Below are 20229 nucleotides of genomic sequence, written 5' to 3'. Positions count from 1 at the left end.
TTACTATAAAGTCAGGTTTTTAATAACAGGGCAAAACAATTTACACAGAAAATATGAACAACCCTTAATTGAGACTACAGGTACAGCAGGGTAAAAGACAGAGCAATGTACCACTCAATGTAAATGCTGCAAAAAAGAACAAAAGATATTGAGAACAGTGTTGGTTTTGCAGAATGAAGACCTATTAAGATGCTGTCCAAAGTGAAGTTTAGGGAGAGGTTTTTAAAGATGTACAGGAATTGTAGAACAGACACCCCAGGACAAAAACACAGAAAAGGAGTTGAGAGAATGGAGACACGATGAGGGAGGCTGTGTAAAAACCACACAGCGAGTTTGGCTGAAAGCAGAGTTCTCAGTTGGCACCAGGCTTGGAGTGTGGGCCCTTCCACCGGACACCCCACAGAGGGTAGGCCAACACACACACTTTGACTGGCAGTCCATCAGGCCTGTGCTACCTCAGGTTCTGGTGAAGGCACTGGTGGAGGCATAAGGAAAAGGTCCTCACCACCGCCTCAGAATGTGATGCCTTACGTACGTACTGTAAGGCTCACTGCCGCTGGCCTCAAACCTCATCCCCTACATAGCAATGCTACGAGACGCTCCGCTCCCACTGGCTGGACTTTCAGCTGTTCATCAAACAGCTGTTCTCATCTACTGAACACAGTTCGCTCTCCTCTGGTTACGGACACACACACACACACACACACACACAGACACACACACACACACACACACAGTGAGGACTCTCGTCGTACAGGCCCAGTGCTCAGTCTTAAAAAAACTTGAGCCCAGCTCAGACATTAGAGTACCTCTCTCTCCCTCTCTCTCTGAGGAGCCATCAGATCGCTGTCTGCCAGCCATCCCATCCATGACGCCATCTCAAGGGAGGTCCCACTGGTCACTCACTTCACCACTCCTCGTGACCATCCAGCCCCGGACACTGTTAAGAGGAGCCGCTGCTGCTGCAGCTTCTTCCCTCCCTCTCCCACTCACTCTTGTGTCATCGACATCGAGGAGGATTTGTGGGTGTTTTACGGTGACGGCTGCTGCGGTCAGGTGTGTGTTGAAGAGGGGGGGAGTGTGGGCGCATGTAGATAGTGTGTGTGTGTGTGGGGCACACGCTGTTAGGATATCCTCTGGATGAGCTTGTTGTCCGTCATGCAGAAGTAGGTGCAGTAGGAGAGGTCGGAGATGAAGCTCTCGCAGGCGCGCCGTGTCACCCCCTTACAGCCCCGCAGGTCCAGCAGCTGCAGCGCAGACGCACGCTTCAGGAACTGCAGACACGCGTCGGTCAGCTTATGACAACCTGGGGGACGCGTGCACATACACACAGAGATAGACAGATTGAGTGGTCGACCACGTCTTTTCACAGTAATAACTGATGTAATAATATGATCACAGGTGTCCAAAAAACGTCACAACAGCTTTGAGTGTAGATCAGCCACTCGTAACTGAGGACCAGAACATTTAATTTGTTTGCACAAACAAGCTTTTTACACGAGCGAGCACACACACACACACAAGCGCGCACACACACACACACACACACACACACACACACACACACACACACACACACACACACAGCTACTTCCTCAGTTTCCATACCTGCCAGGTTGAGCTCGGTGAGGGTGTGGCGGGTAGGGGAGCCTGTGGCAGTGAGCAGGTTGATGGACTGGTCAGTGATGGCCCGACAGTGGGCCAGGTCCAGCCGCTGCAGCAGGGGCATGTGCCTGAGCAGCAGCCGCAGCGTCGAGTCGCTGATGTCCAGACCGGACAGGCGTAGGGTCTGCATGCCCCGCAGTCGGCTGCGTGACTCGTTGCCTAAACCCACAAACACAAGCAACACAGACACTGAAAAGCCTGAACACAATAAAACAACAGGATGTGAAGCAGCTAATGTTCACACCATATTCCGATTAAGGACCATATTCTGGTTATGCCAATATTCAGAACAAGATGTTCCCATGTGTAGCAGAAACAGAATATTCCTGTTTAGGCTACATGTTAATCATCATATGCTGAATAAAGCAGTGGTGTGCTGTAGAAGTAGTATCTACGTCAGTCTCTGTCCCTGACTTTCATTCATGACATTTCTTTCTTTCGCAAAATAGGTGAATTTGGCCAGATTAGAGGGGCCATCGTTTTGCATTTTAGCCGTATAATAGGCCGCTTTGAGGGATTTTCACCGATTCCATCAATAAATTCCATCTTGACATTTAAACTTTTGTGGTTTTAATACATAAATTGACCTCGTCTTCACTGAAGAGCAAACTTTTTGCCACATTTTTCGCTACGTTTGCCAAATTCCATCTGCACGAACATGTGCAGATGGAATTTAATATTCCGAAATTAGCATTTTAGGCATACGCTAGATAGTTATTCCAGGTTTTAGTATTCAGAATATGACCATATTTTGGTTATGGCAGCTGGAATAAGGTGTTTACATGACTCATTCGGAATATTGTCATTATTTCCGAATAAAACCGAAATATGGTGTGTATGGAAACGTTGTCAATGAGAGGAGGCCTTGTTTTGGAGTCTCAAAATAACTGGTGCATCTTTACTTGTCCTTGTTTGCAATAAAACATTTTACATTTAAATTTTTGGTTCCGTTTACAGGTCCCGGTTCCGGTTCTTTCTTATCGATTCTAACATTTCGGTTCCCAACGCTACTGCCGAGGCAGTAAGAGGAGATGCCCAGGCTGAACATCCCTGTCACTTTAGATAAAAGTGTCGGCCAAATCCCACTCAAAGCTTTACTTTATAAACACAATGAAAAATAAACATTGTGTCTATATATTTGTACAGAGGGAAAGGAGTTGAACAAGCCTCTCCCTGAGCACAGACACATGACCAGATTAAGAGAAGTAATATGACCGACAAATTCATGTTGCTCCCAAGGTACCCCAACGGAGGGATGCCAAGAACCCGTATGCATGTGTGTGTGTGAGTGTGTGTGCCTCTCACCTTGTGGTGTGACCAGGTCTTTGATCTGTCCATCTCGTACCCCCTCGGCCCAGCGCAGATCCAGGGTACGCAGGTAGGGGCAGCTGGAGGAGCTGAGTGCCGACACGGACAGCCAGGAGCAGCCGGCCACCAGCAGATCCTTCAGGCCTGAGACAGACAACACACAACGGGCGTCAGCTTCCCACAGGCCTGAAAACACACTCCATCTCTAGCCACAAATGCTACTACCAGCTGAAAACTTTTATCATAACTGACATTAGTTGACTGATAACTTCCTTACACCAGAATGGGGATACCTCAATAAAGAGTCTTATGCCTTTATTGTTGTCTGATTTGAGAAAAAGCTTTGATACATTGCATAATACTAAGGCACTAAGGCCAAGGAGGGGTGTGTTTGTGTCACTACCTGGCATTCGGTGGATGAGCCAGGAGAGCTGCTTCTTGGAAATGGGTGTCCAGGAGAGGTCAAGAATCACTGGCTGGCGCTTAATGATGCCAGAGAGGGCTTGAGAGGTCAGAGAGCGGCAGCGGCTGAGATCTATGTGGGTCCAAAGACGCTTATCACAGCCCCTAGAAATGCAGACAGAGCAGAGGAAAGAAATAGAAATGCGTGGTTAGAGAGGTAGAGGTTAAACACAATATTTCCCATTCAAAGTTCATTCTAGTAAAGCATCAGGCAGCGTGGGAGGGACCATAGGGGCACTCACCACTTGTACCAGGCCTTGCAGACGGTCATGCAGACGCTGAGCTCCGTGAGCGTCAGGTAGTGGAACACAGACACCCACACCTCCTTCTCGCCACCTGGCTCGTTCCCCACCTCCCGGAAGGAGGGATGGGAGAGGAGCGAGGGAGGAGAGGCAGAGGAGGAGGGCGGGGGCGGTGTGGGCGACACAGAGGAGCGGGAGGACGCCGAGCTGGACGGCGACGCCGTGTCCCTCTCACCGTGATGGTGGTGGTGGTGCCGGTGGTTGCCGTGGCGCGCGTGTCTGCCTGCCGCCGCCAACGCTCCGCCCTTGGACTGAGTGAGGCCGTTGCCCGTGGCACCGCCGTTGTTCTTGTGGCGCGCCTTGTGCAGGGTCTTGCGCTGGACGAAGCCCGCACCGGGATGGCTGCCGGCGGGCGCCCGCGGGGACATGGCGGCCTCCAACTTGGGCACGATGGAGCCGGGGTCGCGCTTGGCCTTGGTGGGCCGCTGCAGGGTTACCGTCAGGTACGAGCCATTGAGCAGCTCGTCATTCAGGTCCGACACGAGCAGCACGGGCGGCTCGGGCTCCGAGTCTGTCTGGTTGTCATCGTCTTCATCGTCGTCTTCGTCATCCTTCTCCTCACCATCTTCATCCATGTCTTCCATATCCTCATCCTCTCCGTCCAGGTCCCGGTCCTCGCTGTCTTCATCGTCATCATCATCGTCGTCATCGTCGTCGTCCCCTCTCCTTCTGCGTCTCCTTCGCCGCCGCCGGTGCCCTTTCTCTGTGTGGCCCATGTGCTCTTCGTCGCTTTCGTCATCGTCATCATCGTCGTCATCATCATCATCATCGTCGTCATCGTCATCATCATCATCATCGTCGTCATCGTCATCATCGTCGGATTCGTAGCGTCGCCGCTGCATCCTTGCTCCACCGCGGAGTCTGACCCGGCCGCCTCTCTCACCTCGGACCCCAAAGCCGCGCCTCATTTTCAGCCCAGAGCTGGGAGCCAATCCGCCGCCTCGTCCCCTGCCACGGTGGGAGGTGCCTCTCCACATGCCCCGCCTCCCAGCACCATAACCACGACGACCAGCCGAAGTCCCACCACGGACATGAATGGCCATCTTTCTGCCGCTTGGTCGCAAGCCCTCGTCGTCATCGTCGTCGTCACTGCCCGAGTCGTCATCATCTTCGTTGCCTCGCCGGCGATACAACTTAGCGGGACGACCATCCAGTGAGGAAGACTTCCGTTTCTGAGCAGGACAGAGAAAGAGGAACCGTTACGGTCGATGTATGGGGATCCGCAGCAAGGACCTACATAATTCAGGGCTCTCCTTGAGCATCACCCAGCTCCCTCAATCGAACAAAACAGTCATGTCAACTACAATGTTCTTGATTGGCTGAATTGTATATGACCAGCTCAGAGCAAAGGGAAAAAAAACATGCAGAGCACATCAGAGAACCATGGACATACTTTGACACTCACCATGTGGATTTTCTTCCGCTCCAACTTAATCTGCAACAAGAGAAGAGAGCGGCATGTGAATGAAGCTCATTGGTTAGAAAGCAGGAGGAGTCTCACATTCAGCACCATCGCCTGCCTCTGCTGGCGGCGCATAACCCCCCCCCCCCCACACACACACACACACGCGCACACAATCATCTGTGAGGACAGGGGAGGGGCCCCTTGGTTCCGCATGCACGAAATGTCAAGCCGATCTCCGGCCCTCATCAGCTCCTCTCTCATGGCCTCAAAAGCAACAGGTGGGGCGGGCGGGTGATGGCGATGTGGAGCATCATAGAGAGAGAGAGAGAGAGAGAGAGAGAGAGAGACAGAGAGAGAGAGAGAGAGAGAGAGAAAGAGAGAGAGAGGGGGGGGGGGATGACACGAATGTGAGCGGGCGGAAGGGCGGGTTGGGGAGCGCGTGCGGTGGCGGTGAAAAGGCGGCACCTCTCACCCTCTTCCTGAGCCGCCGCTGCTGCTCCAGGGTGGCCGCCCGTTGCCGTGGCGAGCCCTGGGCGAGAGGGAGAGGAGAGGAGGAGGAGGAAGGGGGGCGGCCCGCCCTTCGCCACACGGCCCCGGCTCCCTGGGCGTGCCGGCCCAGCGCGGGCCCCTCGGGCGCCAGGAGCCGCTGGGCCGCGGGCAGCAGGAGCAGACTCCCGCTCGCCAGGCCGTCGTCGCCGCTGCCCGACGACTGGCACACAGGAGAGACAGGCACGGCCATTATCAGCGTCACACGCCCGCCAACGCGCACACACAGCGTTCAGACACACACACCCACAGCATTCAGACACACACGCACACCTAAAGCATCCACAATGATTGGCCATGACCCAGTACAATACTGTCGGTGTCTCACACACAGCAACCAAAACTCATGCCTCTACAGCACCCGTGAAAATTTAGCACATAGCTAAATGGTTTTGTCATGTACCAGGCCATGCAAAGAGTGGAAATACTTTAGCAAATTAGTGCTTCAAGCTAGGTCATCTACTATTACTACTATAAAAGCAGTCAATTAAGATTAGAGTTTTAGTGTATGGTCAAATAAAAAATAAAGGTTACCTCAGAGTTATTGCCCTGGTCCAGGACACACTTGGGGCATTCCCAGCAGCTGGGCAGGTCTTTATTTACCACGCCGTCTCCTGGCACCTGGAGAGCGAAGACACAAGGAAGGGTTGAGACTCGAGAGGGCACATGCAAAGGTAGACCAAGAAGCAGGTTTTACACTAGCAAAGGGAAGGTAGGGTGACTGAGTAGACATCCCAGTTTCTGAAAGAAAAGTGCTGGCATGTATATTCCTTCTGCCTGTGCACTTAATCACAGGTGATCTCACTAATTATCTTATTCAACTGGCAGAAGAGTTGTGCTGATTAGGATCAGCTGGAACCAGGATAGCCACCTCTGTTCATACTGAGCTTCACATTAATTGTGGTGTGGTAACAGAGGCATTTAGCTCTAGTCTGCTTCCCTCAAAAAATATACAAAAAATGACTTTCATAAACCATCCAATTCAGCAGGTACAGACATATACAACTCTGACTGTGGATGTCATCTGTAAGGGGTGTAACGTTACCTTAAGGCACCCAGGGTGAGCGATCTGTGCACAGTTGGAGCACTCCATGAGCATGAGGGAGAAGGTCTGGGACTCGCCAGGCTCAGGGTTCCCCTCCCCACACACTTCACACGCTGCAGACAGGGGCAGGCCAGGCTGCAGGAAGGGAGAGGGAAGGAGAGAGAAGGAATGCTATTAGTCTAGGCACACACACGTAAGTGGACATACTGTATGTTATGCAAGAACACAACCTCAACCATACACCTTTTCACACAAGCACAAAAGAATCAAACAAAGCAGCTAGTAGTGTAGCTGTGTGTAAGTAAAAAAATGTGGCACACTAGCTTTCAGGATACAAAAACTCGCATACGTAAAAAAACAGGTTTCACTTTTAACTCACCGCCAGGCACTGGCGAAGCACACATGTCTGCTTGAGCTTGCCCGGGCCGCCAAACTTCTTCATGTCTCTGCAGAAGTTGCACTCGCCGCACTCGGTGCGCAGACAGGCCTCACATCGCTTGCAGCGCACGCGCCTCCGCCGCAGCACCGACATGGACGAGGGTGGCTTCACCGGCCGTGGCGTCACCACCGTGCCGGACAGGCGGGGGCGCCCCACGGGGGCCGGGGGAGGAGGAGGCTGATACCACGAGGGCTACATGCAGGAAGCAGGAAAATGGTGGTTACCTTTACTGTGGAGATGTAACACATTTCATTTAATTCATTCTGTAATTAGTATATAACCGCAATATCAAATAAACGGTTGGGTTTGGGAGAGTGACTGTTCCCATTTGAAACAACTGTCTAGTGCCTGGCAACTGTAGACTTGGAAGAAGCTATGCAAAGGCACTCACCCTCCTTGGCCACTTCACAATGGGTTTTCCAGTGTAGGATAGTTTGGGGATGTCACTAGCATGTTCCTTTAGCAGTGCCTATGAAAAGACAGGAAACAAGCAGAGTCAATAAATAGCCACGTTTACATGGACAGTTTTGTTGTCGTTCCGATTAAACTATTCCTGAAAAATTTGTGCCGTCTGCATGGGGTACGTTCTATTCCAATCAGGCGGTCTCAAGCGGTTTAGAATCTTTGATAGGATTAGCCGTTGTTGCCTACTTTCCCTTGAGAAAATACAGTAGGCAATCCGACTGACTGTATATATGGCTGCTCAATCGGGATAGGAACGGACGACACCACCTCTTTCATTCCGATTAAAATTCTGACTATTCCGATTGAGGTGTTTATATGACAATTTTTATTCAGATTCAGCCATTATTCCGTTTCTAATTAGATTTAAAAGTGTCCATGTAAACGTGGCTACTGAAATATGTGCAGAAAAAATGCAATGGACTAAATACCACGGCAAAGGTCCAAGGATATATCTAATGAAAGTGATGCCGTTTCTAACCATGACTACTACAGAAAGCAAATAAAAATGATCTCAGAAGCTCATTCCTTGGTGACCATTTCAAAAATGAATAAATACATTTAAAAAAAAAAAAAAAACACAGCAGAGGTGTACTTACCCTGATGTCATGCAGCAGGGCGGGTGCGTTGTGGATGCCAGCAGGGACACACTTCTTATGGGAGGGCAGGGACTCCAGCTTCCCCAGCAGGCTCCACAGCCCCTCCAGCTCAAACGCAGTCAGGTGAACTTTGACCCCAGGATTGATGAGGGGAGAGGGCGGCTTCTCATCATCCTCATCATCTTCCTCTTTGGTGTGTCCATTAAGATTTTCACTGTCTTCACTGGAGGCCTCTCGCTTTAGACCTTAAGGGGGGCAAGTCTTACGTTTACTCTGGGTTCTTGTATAGTCTGTATAAATAGCTAATATATAGCTTGCTTGTAATCAAAAAGGCAAAAAGTAAATTTCTTACAAGATTTTGCAACACAAAAGCTATCCTCTTCATACATTCCTAAACAATTGTCGTTCCTTACCAATCCCCAGAGAGTGTTTCTGGAACTCTGGAGTCAGGTGCGAAGTGTTGGTCAGGCTGAACAGGTACCTCTCCAGGACATACCAACACATTTCATAGTAGAATGGGTAGCGGAACTTGGCAGGGACCTGAGGTGTGGACGGATAAGATTAATAAGTGCAAATCTAAATGAGGTGGTCAACGGAAAAAGGAAATGTGTGGCGAGAGCACAGGTGTCTTACCCGTGTGCGGTCCTCTATGCCGTAGATGTTGAGCTGCATAGGGATGTTAAAACTGTGCAGGAAGTTCCCACCAAAGACCAGCGTGTCCACTGGCGTGTAGACTGCATGGATCCAGCCTAAACACAAAGAAAATGGGTCTTAACATGCAAATACAGCTCTTAATTTATAAATTACAGGAACATGTACGTGTTTGTGTCTCATATCTGTCAAACAGTTTGGCCAACCGTTTGGCAGGTGTCTTGCTACAGGCACGAGTAAGTGAAGTGCAAAGTTTGACATTGTTTGGATAAGAAATGTGAAAGATATTGTTAAATATATCAGTAAAAGAAGCGCACATTGGCTTTTGCCGCTCAACTGTAGCCACTGTACTACCAGCAGCACTGTAAGCTACCAGAGAGGATAAGCGGGCCTCTGGCAGAACTGAATCAGCAGGTAAAAAGATAAGCGAGTGCAAGATGTGTGGATGATTATCATGTCTGACCTCAACAGTAGAGACTCCCTGAACGCAGTTTGCGTGCATAAAATGATTCTGCAGATTTTTCAACAACACGCCAAGAAACACAGGTAGGCTATGCAGTGGCTATTCAAAACAACGTAAAAATGATGTGCAATAAACTGACACTTTGAATATCCCAGGATACTTTGGACTATCTTTAGACTTTGAATAGACAATTCCGACTGCAAGATTCCAAGGTTTTTGAGTAACATCTTTGCAAATTTCATATAATGATGCATCATTCCACAAAATGGTTTGTCTTTTCTATCAAGATATTCAATTGGCTAAACATATAGTCTTAACTCAAAGATTCAGGCTTATGTCATTTTGATCAGCTATAGATAACGAGTGGCAGACAGAGCGTGATGTCATTTATAGGCTACCAAAGATTGTTTTCACATTGATGCAAATATCATATGAGGATACAGCATTCTTCTCGATCGATTCAATGGGCTAAACATAAAGCCCTGTCTCAAAACAGCTGTTAGGCTTATGTCATTTTGATCTGTAAAAAATATCACATGCAGCCATGCTTAAATTCTGCTCATTGCACATTTATTATATTACATTCTAATATTCAGTTGTTTTTCCCCATCATCCAATTTTTAAAAGTAGGCTTACCTGCAGGCATGTCATTTGACTACAGGTTTTCTACAGGAATGGCATGTTTGAATGGGCACTGCACTAGTAATAATCAACACAGGATAATGTAAAACAGGATTTAACTCTCTGTGTATGAGTGTCTGATCACCTGATGGTATGATGAATGTGTATCCCTGCTTGAGTTCTATCCTCTGGCAGTCGGTGGCCTTGTCCCCCAGGAAAATGTCCCCCTGTTTGCCCGACAGCACCCAGTTCTCATAGAGCTCCAGGTTCTGCGGTGTGGGTGGGATCAGCCAGAACACCTGAGGAGGGGAAACCAACAGATTACCTCACACCTGCCCTGGGATATCGTCTCATTTCAATCCTACACTGGTAGGTTTTGAAGCCCGTTTTTCCGCCATTTCTAAAATTATTCAGTCATGGAGAAGTCTGTGTATGCACGAGTTGAGTTGTGATCATAAACACTTCCTACAAAGCCATTCCTGAGGAATAAAATGTCCCATCATGCAGTGACATATCCATATGTGATGCTCTGGATAGTCCTTCTATTGGCCACCTCTGCGTGACTGTGTTGGTTGAGCGACCCAGCCCAAGCTGGGTCAGATGTTCAGTGAGGTGCACTGACCTTTCCTCCTCGCAGTATGTGGTACCAGACAGACGTGCCCCCGAAGTCAATGTGGAAGTCTGTGTAGCAGCCCTGCACACTCATCAAACAATATCTGAGGCCGGGAGAGGAGAGGAGAGGGAAATAAAAAAAGGTATGTCAGAAAACAGGAGGGCTTCACTTCTCAACGTAAACAACACAACTATCATACCTCTATATGAACACCTACTCAAACAGAGATTAATTTCAATGATGCAACTGAATCTAAGGTGTCTGTGAGAGTCCAAGAGAAGGACCGACAGATTCTAAAATCTTACTTCTGGACTTTGGGGTACTGCATGTCTATGATGGCATTGGTGGAGTCTCTTTGTCGCTCCTTCAGGTGCCGGGGCCACATGTTGTCCACCCAATCAATGATGTCCACCTGAGAGATGAAGAGTGAGACAAATCCACCATCTCATTGAGCTAATACAAAACTTGACCGTGTTCCTGGCAATTATGCAGAATGTATTCATTTTGTGTATATTTCACCGTTAGTGCATTAAGAGCACATCATTTTGGCAGAAACTTGGGTAAACCCCTGCTGAGAATATGGGATCGAGCATTACTGATATGATTAGCAAGCTGTCGACAGTGCCGTATTTACTTCAGTGTTACTGAACATGAAGACAATATGCCACATGATTGCTCACAATCCTGAGCGTGTGTATGAACGCGGTCTTTATCGGTTAATGTGAATGCACTCAGTGTTACTCACCGTTGCAGGCCTTTGCACTAGGTTCTCTAGTTTAGTGTGGCTGAACTCCAGACTGATGACGTTGTACAGCTTTTCTCTCTGGGCGGGTGGTGTCTCATAGTACCGCCTCCAGTGTGCCATGGACATCTCGATGTTCTTCTGAGTGGTCACATCCATCACGTCAACCACCCGCCGACTGCCTGAAAGAGAAAGATCACCAGGGCTGAACTGTGAGTAAGGATGCTTATCGTAAAATACGCATGACACGCGCAAAATACGTGATTTGGATACGAAGGATGGCAACAGAAGAAAAGCACTGTGATCCTTACCTACATAACTTTTCACATCATTGACGCTGAAGTCAGGGTCTGGCATCCTGAAATGAAAGACCAGATTAAATCACAGCCCGTGTGAGCTCTTGAATGGACTGAGTGCAACATTAAACACCAAACACAATGAAAAAAGTTTAAGAGGGAGATGAAAGGAAGAGTGTAAGGAAGATATAGAGATGGAGCTTGTGTAGGTGGGAGGAAGAGCAAGAACAAAGCAGATGGAGGGGAAAATGAAAGAGAAACTCTGGATCTGAATGGCTTTCACAGACTGGCAGGGAAGAGAGAAAAGTCCTACTTGATGCCCAGTCCATCTGGCCTCTCAAAGATGATGGGGTCGCGAAGTCCCTCCCTCTGGATGTATTCAAAGTTGAACTCTGCAAACACAACAGTGCATCACTAAAAATGAAACACTTGTTAGCAGAATCTATATCAAAATGTGAATACAGTAATTACCTGTGTATTAGCCACATTGTGTATAAACAGCAGGACAGTGTTTTAAGTCATTAACACGTATTAACTGCACCCGTGTGCTAACCACAGTGCCCAATAGCCCAATGAATCAGAAAGAAGAGTGAAGAAACTTTTTTCAAAATAGGGGGCGAGTGCTTCACATTTAACACACAATTAATACAGTTGGGGGAGCATATATTTTTTACGAACTGAAATTGATTAAGAACAAAGATTTCTGAAATCGATTAAGAACAAAGATTTCTATAGGATTAAGTGTTTGTGACAACACATCTCATCATAAATTTGCCAATATTTGATCGTTGTTTTGGTATAAAGCACCTTTCACGTAGAAAGTGAAAGTAGGCCTACTATGCGCTCCGTGTCTGTAGCTGTCTGTTCACGTCCGCAATCGATTATATATATTAATCGATTAATTATAACGTTCCTCAAATAGAGAACACATACATGTTCCCTCGTGTCTCATGGCCACTCTAGGCTGTCATGCTTCTGTGTTCCTGACAGTGCCTAATCGCTAAACTTTTGTTTTCCTTTCCTGTCGGTTAGCAGTTGATGTAGAAGCACCTAGCATAATTTGACTTCAGCGGTGACAAATCCTGCTGAGAGAAAGAGAGGGAGAGAGGCGCCCGCAAAGTGGTCCTGTGCGCGCGTGTCTCTGCATGGGGCTACGTTCAATTGAAGTCAGAAGTTGGTCCGTCCAGTCAATAGTCTCACATTCACGGTGCTTCATTATTAGATTAACGTTATCAGACAGCTGTGCAAAATGCGTGCAGGAATTTCTCGCATTATGATGGCTAGAGTTGCGGGACAAATAAATTATGCAAAATACCCACAATCCTGCACTGAAATTTAGGCCCTGGAAGAAATTAAATGGGTTCCCACTAATAGCCAACCCCTGTGTATTAGCTTCATAGATATCATTCTTGTTGCAAAATTAATGTATAAACCTCTTTTAATAGGTGAGAAATTTCATCGAACATAACAGATCAAAAGCCTCACGTCTACTTGAAATAAAGTTCTGTAGGGTCTGCTATGGAAAGCACCTCACCTTTCCCGACGAGCCGCTTGACCCGGTCGGAGCTAAAGCGATCACTCCGCAGCTTCTCCTCCAGGTCAAAGGTCCTCTTTCCCTCAATCTCGTCGTCTGAGATGCCATCATCGTGGTAGCGCCGCCTCGTGCCTGACCGCTGGGAGAGAAGACGAGAGAGAAAGACAACATTAAAACTTTATTCCTCTAGTCACGTGCCCTACAAATCAACCCTGACTTTTAAGAGATGGAAACAGACACAACTATGCCCCTAGTACCCAGCAAGGTCATAATGTTGAAATGGTTAGGGTGCAAATTATACTCTCAATGTTACAAATGACATGATAACATATGCACTGAATAAAACAGTGGTTGAAACTTTAGAAAATAAGGGCTATGAACTTCCATAGTTCGAGAAAATTAAACTTTTTTTTTTTTTTTTTGTTTTGTAACAAAAAACCAAACAAACAATATGGTAAAACGATGATGGTAAAATGTTTTCCAACTGGCTGGCTGAAACTTCCTTCTCTGCTGAGAACAGCTCTGGATGCCCCATTGGTCTCTTGTCCAAAGCAAGACTAAACATGAGTGTGCCAACACTTTCTGTCTCCTGCCCAGGTACACCAGCGCCAACAATTGTAACTGACAAGCATTGGATAGACAATGGATTTTATTGAGCTGTGCCAACAAAAATAGAACGTAATCGTAGCGTACACAGTGGCGGGAAAGGGTCCGGCGGCGGTGGTGTGCAGGTTTGTATCAAAACAGTGAAATTGAATGTAATCGAACGCCAAAAGCAGAAAGCGCTGCACCGCCTATGTGTGGGGGGGTTAAATCAGTGATCACACTGACCAACAGTGGGTTTCAGTGGCAGGTGGTCTACAGCTGTTTTCAGCAGTGGAAGAGGTCACTGTAAGGGCTACACTGGGAAAAGCTGAGGAGCACAACCAGTTAAATTCCAGTTGAACTTTCAGCTAAACACTAGCCTGGCTATCATCTCGTTGAGATGGGGTCTGGGAACTAGACATTCTATTTCTCGTATAACGTGGTTTACGAATGCCCAGAGCCGTTTATTGGGCGCTACGAATGTCTATCAAATGCGTCTGTACACAGTAACGGCTTCGGTGTGTCGTCATCGTCCTGCTGTCCTCCCTCCGTTCTGTGATTGGTTCCTTGATTTAGGTGAAAACGAAGTCCATAGAATCCAGGCTGCCTAGCAGCGCGAATAAAATCATGTACGTAAGGCAGCATGGGAAAACACAGTACAACTTAGCGCAACCAACAACATTTCAGGCATTCTGACCCAATAACAGCAAGAAATCCAGAATGAAAAAGACTGTCATTGGCAATACTCCCCCAACAGAAATTTATCATCACTTAGCAACAAGACAGAAATCTGTCCGAGCTTTGAGTAAGGCTTTGCTGCTATCGCTCTCCAGATTACTGCCTGAGGCTTGCAATGTACAAAGCCCTCATCTCCCTGGCCATCTGCATTGAGACAAACCCTGCCAGTCAGTCATCTTGGCCTGAAGCATATCCACATTAGAAACTAAGGTAACATGCAGTCTATCACAGAACAAGAAACCCAGCGGTGATGGATCACTGTGCCGCCCTCATTCCTCTGTAATGCCAACTGGTGATGGTTCTCCTGTTTGTATCTGTGTAATGTGATGTATATGTGCTGTATATGTGCTGTTGTGATATATGTGCTGTACATGTGCTGTTAACATCTATGTGGGTGGGGTATGTGGTGACAGGGTGGTGGGTGAAAAAACGTAACTGTGTGTACCTGTATTTCATGTCTGTGAGGCTTGTATGGTATGTGAAAACAAATTTCCTATGTAAGGACAAATAAACTAACTAAATAACTAACTAAACCCCACACACAGAAAACACAATAACACTAGCAGGATCCTCTGTGCACACAGCTATCAATGAGGAGAAATATTGCAGTTTCTGTCATGGTGTGACATGCTTGCACTGACATAATGGGCCGGTTTACATTTGTTTATAGGTCAGCTGAGACACAACGTGGTTTGCACACGCATCTATAGGTGTATAGAACTAGAGATGTTAGACCACTTATCTTTATTATAACTTCCATTGTCCAGGATGTATCAGAATGCATTAGCGTTTAGGCCTAAACTACAAAAGACATGGTCAAATGTGTCTCAGACCACCTCCGCAAGTGGTTTGAGTGATCGGATCACAATGAATCTTGGAGAGTGCTTATAATCGCATTTACAATGGACCACTTGTGATCGGATCTCCCAAGATGGAGTCTAAAAACAAAAGTAAGCGGGGGTTATTGATTAAGGCAACTAACTGCCACAATGTAACTGCAACATAATGACTGCACCCGGCTCAGATGGCCTTCACCACAGCAGGGTAATCACACTGCCGTCTTGCTGGCGCTGGACTGCACTGTTGCCATGGCAATGGACTGACCCACACAATTCAAGGTGGAAAAAAGGAGGGGTAAAGCCCTTTGGGGGCTGCTGGTGATGTAGAGGGACAAAGGACAGCAGCAGCAAAAACAAATGTGTCCAAGGAGACATCTCGCTCTGTTTACTCTCTCCACAAGCTAACATCTCCAGCTTGTGTTAGCGAGTGTGTCTCCTAAACCCAATGTCAAGAGTGACCCTCAACTGAGACACGATGAGAAAGCTACCTTATCTGCAACGGGCACCTTGCTTATCAACAGCTTTCAGGAGGAGGGGGAAAAAAAATAAATAAATGAAAATCAATGTGGGCTGCCAAATGAGGCTATGCGACACCTGCACACCCTGCTGCTAGCCACATCGCCTTCCATCTTGTCCAGTGACTTCATTAACATCACGATGACTGCTTCCTCACCTCCATAAGCATAACACAGCCTGAGCATGCCTGTCAAAATAATATCAGGAAGCATTCTCCAAGCAAATGTTCAGTGCTTCATGGAAAATCAATCACTTATTTTCACCCTTTACCATCATGGCAAACTGACAACCCACCCAAAAACAGTTTTGCAAACAATGTCCTTTTGAAAGTACATATAATGGATATCTTAACCATATTCTGGAGATGTTGCCAAAAGGCTAGTTGAGGGTAGCAGGTGGAGTGGCGCACCGGGCACCCCTCCCCTACTCTCCCCTCCCCTGAGCCTGTGATGAGCGCCTGCTGATCAGCAGTGACACAGCATGCTGCACCAACAGCTGGCACACCTGACCCTGCAAAGCGCTCAGTGTTAAGCACTGCAACATGCAAAACCAGACAGAGCCTTCGAGCACTGGACACTAGCCACCCCGGGGATACTTGAGAGTACCTATGCGACAGATCGCCACAGAACGAAAAGCAAGACGAACGGAAAGGGAGAGGCTCCAGCAACATCCTTAGCCTCAGACGCCGAGTCATGGGCCTGACTGCAGCCCCTGCAGAGCTGTCCCCTCTGGACAAGGACGTGTGGAGGATGAGGAGGTGAGAGCAGCAGCAGCAGCAGCAGTCTGGATACAAGCAGCAGAGGGAAAGAGTGGAGCAGCAGCTGCAGACCAGTAAGAATAACAGAGCAGCAGCACCACTCGCATGCATGCACGCACGCACGCACACAGGGAGGGCAAGATCACGGCTCCTGTCTTCACTGCGCCATCCCACCATCCAGCTTTCCCTTCCTGCCATTCTGTCTCCCTGTCTGTCTCCCATCACTTCTCTCCTTGAGACTGCAGACCGCAGTCTGGGGGTCCCCTGTGGAGAGAGGTGGTGAGACACTACACACCTCGCACCTTCAGTGTCACTTCTCCATCCCTTCTTTTTGTTCGACTCTTCCTGTGCTCCTCTGTACTTTTCCACCTCACATCCTTCCTCCAGCCTCCTCTGTCCTCCGGCTGCAGCATCCTGCTCTTTCTCGCGCCGAGTGAGGCAGGAAAAAATCCAGTGAGATCACAGCCGTCTCTCTGCCTCAGTCATCCCCGATGCCTCTGCAGTGACTCCACCTCTCCCTTCCCCTCCCTCCTTCCTGTTCTCACTGCCGTCGCCCCCTCCCCCCTCACGCTTTCGTGTGTGTTTCCGCATCTCTGCTCACGTGGTCTGCCCTCCAGCAACATCCCTCCTCCAGACGAAAACAGCAAGAACATGTGGGGTGAGTTTCTGTCTCCCTGAGTGCAATGCACCTTCTCCTGATGATTTTCTTAACAGTGACAGACAAGAGGGGCTGAGCAGTTCCGCAGAACACATCTCACGCAAAAAGCATCCATCTTGCGCGGCACATTCTAGATTAGCGGCCAGCGATACAGTTTAAGCGTTCACTCTATTGATGTCCTCAAACAGCGGAATCAATAATGCCACTTTTAAAAAAAATCCAGCCACTTCAGTTTAAAGGAAGAAAAACAGCCTATACATTGCTAAGCCTTTGTGATCACCTGCCATCGCTACAGAGAGGGCTTCTAGAATTACCATGCAGGTCCATGTGTGTGAGTAAATAATTCGGTATTAAAAAATATTTCAGTGCTACTTCCCAGATAACAGACAATTACAAATATATGTGCCAAGAGATATTCAGAGACAATCTACACATTAGAGTTACCCTTGAGACACCCAATTGTAAGAGGCTAGAGGAACCTGATTGCTTAAAACTTACTTTTGAGTAAACAATAGACATCTTTGTTCTTTGAAAATGTAATATCTCAATGTAATATATCATACAATGAATTAGTTTTGGGTGATGTTATGAAGAAACAGAAGCCCACCATAAGGTCAGAATATACACTGCAGTACCTGTAGATTGCCAAATTGTAAGTGCCAAATTTTAAACATGTGCTGCTTTTTGAAAATAATAAAAAAACATACCAATTTAGCAACAGTTAATCTAAAACTCTCAAAAACGTCTGAATAGTAATATAGTTGTAATATAGTTAGTTAGTTAGTTATAGATAAATAGTACAATTACTTCATTTAATTTCTGTCAGAGCAAAAGACTAAAGGTTTACCCAGAATTAAAGCTAAAGTACACAGCCTTCACTAAACAAGAGAGAATATTAACATACAAAAATGGTAAATTCATGGAGCAGCACACTTACTTGTTTGGTCATGATTGCTGTTAACTGTATTGAAGTTTTCAACCTACGTGTCTCTAGCAGCACTACAGAGTCAGATGCCCAATGTAAGTGCACCCAGGCAAAGCCCTAAACTGCTAAACAAGCCGGTTCAGAGAGTTACAAAGCAGCTACATTGCAACCAAGAGCACATACTTAAAATGAAAACAGCCCAAGCACTAAATCGAAATAATTTGAAGAGGCGGGGATATGCTGTAGGCTGTTAATATCAAATCATGTCACAAAAACCCGAACCGAAATGTGAACTTCAAGAATATTGAAGCACAAGATAAAGGAAATTTGCAGACTTTTTTACAGGACCTTTGATAATTGTGCCCAACACCTGCACCAATATTACAGCAGAGATGATGCGATCAAAACTTGAGAATGGGCCCTAAATTGTTGCGGATCTCTACAGTTACATCAGCAGGAGATGGTTGTTGCATTGCCATCCCAAACCTTATTTTAAAAATACTGCTAACATTGACAACAAAGCAGTGACAGGACTTAGCTGTGATATGTTAAGCGTTTAAATTATTATCGTTAACATTACAACTTACCAGTCGTTTACTGTATCGTGGGCGAGATTCGTCCATGTTTGATAATAACAGCACCTTTATTACAGTTAATGTCCCCTGAGTTCCTCACAGCAAACGTGTGTGTGATAAGCAATGAAGTAACGTTGCTAAGAAATTATATTGACCGCCACTTTTCAATCACGGAGAATTCACAAACATTAACGTTAGCAGGACATACTAGCTAGCCGCTTATTGTTAGCAACCTAACTAGCTAACCAGAGGAAGTATGGCAACCAGGTGAATCTTCTTTACAAACGTGACGTTAGGTCTTAAAACATTAAAAAACTATGGCTGAGAGAAAATTCAGTTATACATCGACTGACATTAACTGTTAGCGTTCCTTATAGTTATGACTTATGTACTTTATCCTCACTGCAAAGTTAACGTCAACTTAAGTAACGTTACAGCTAACGTGAGCAAGCCTTACCATTTATCTAGCTAGCTGCTAACCATAATCCTTGAAATCTCTTAACCAACACTGGACTGTTGGGAGCTATTCTACTTTCCAAATAGTGTGCCTATTGAATTGATTATCCTTAGCTGCTACACAAAATCCATGCATAGCTAGCACAATTCGCTAGCTATGCTAGTAGCTATCCTCCACTGAAAGGAAGCATTTTGCTAACAAAACAAAACACTGATAGTGTAATGAAAGGATTTAGTTCTACGCTAGTAGGCTAACGTAGTTAGCGAGGCAAAACCGTACCCAGGGCTAGCAAAATCTAGCTTACGCTAACTTATCTAGCTACCTAGCTAGCATGTGTAACGTTAACGTTACGTCTTAGACTTGTGTACTATTTAATTTCAGCTTGTATTTCTCAAAGTATACACCTGACAGACGCGATGCGGCAGAGTCCTACCACAACTCCACACACTAAAAGTGCAGAGCATTTATCCTTTCAACGCAATAAACATTCAAGTTTAAAATTCGCCTGCTAGTATTAGCTAGCTAAGTTAGCAATTATTTCCAAATAACTTTACCCCGTTCAAGCGGACTAATTTACAGCTCAACAATCACCAAGTGATTCCCTGAGTATCTCCGTGATTGTAGTGATGTAGTCCGACAGTAACTTTTCCTTTCAGACAAGAGTTTGGGCGTTTAAATCGCGTCAGTATGTTAGCTAATATCGCTTGAAGTTAATGTGGTCAACCTCAAGCCGCCATTTTCAACTCGTCACAAAACACCACTGGGCCACTTCCAAAGACCCGCCTTCGTAGAAAATTTGACCAATAAGAGTAGAATCTAGACTACTCAATGGTGACATTTGGATTCGACAGAGCCCGTTTTTTCTTCTACTGTCTATGGTTTTTCCACCGCCCTGTATTCGACAGACAGCGGAGCAAAAAATAGGCTAACCATGGCATGGACAGGTGATTTCATTTAAAAAGTTGCTATACAGACAGTGGTAATTTCATCAAGCCACATTTAATTAAATATCCAGATAGATAGCAT

General features: G+C 46.7%; 1 protein-coding gene across 5 annotated transcripts; it reads right to left on the bottom strand.

Annotated features, from left to right (window-relative positions):
• On the bottom strand, nt 1-19941 carry kdm2aa (lysine (K)-specific demethylase 2Aa). 5 transcript variants are annotated; one of them, XM_076293923.1, is made up of 23 exons: nt 18759-19941; nt 18184-18296; nt 13154-13292; nt 11933-12011; nt 11635-11681; nt 11327-11505; nt 10887-10993; nt 10591-10684; nt 10114-10267; nt 8867-8982; nt 8647-8773; nt 8234-8478; nt 7564-7641; nt 7113-7364; nt 6734-6868; nt 6223-6309; nt 5615-5851; nt 5143-5172; nt 3678-4909; nt 3377-3540; nt 2971-3117; nt 1609-1824; nt 1-1306 (listed from the first exon to the last, which is right to left on the bottom strand). In XM_076293923.1, exons 2-23 carry the CDS (start codon nt 18193-18195, stop codon nt 1125-1127), a joined length of 4059 nt encoding a protein of 1352 aa, XP_076150038.1. In that variant the 5' UTR covers nt 18196-18296; nt 18759-19941; the 3' UTR covers nt 1-1124. The 5 variants fall into 5 exon arrangements, with proteins under 5 accessions (XP_076150038.1, XP_076150039.1, XP_076150040.1 ...); XM_076293924.1 differs by having other exon boundaries at nt 18184-18293; XM_076293925.1 differs by having other exon boundaries at nt 18184-18293; nt 19758-19941.
• Nucleotides 19942-20229: the final 288 nt, after the last annotated feature.

Source organism: Alosa pseudoharengus, unplaced genomic scaffold, assembly GCF_046254945.1.
Source record: "Alosa pseudoharengus isolate Yale_2024_CS ecotype anadromous, Long Island Sound unplaced genomic scaffold, YU_APseudo_1.1 YU_APseudo_1.1_scf_2, whole genome shotgun sequence".
Lineage (NCBI taxonomy): Eukaryota > Metazoa > Chordata > Actinopteri > Clupeiformes > Clupeidae > Alosa > Alosa pseudoharengus.
Note: the sequence above shows the minus strand (reverse complement) of the source record. Positions and strands in the feature narration are given on the sequence as shown.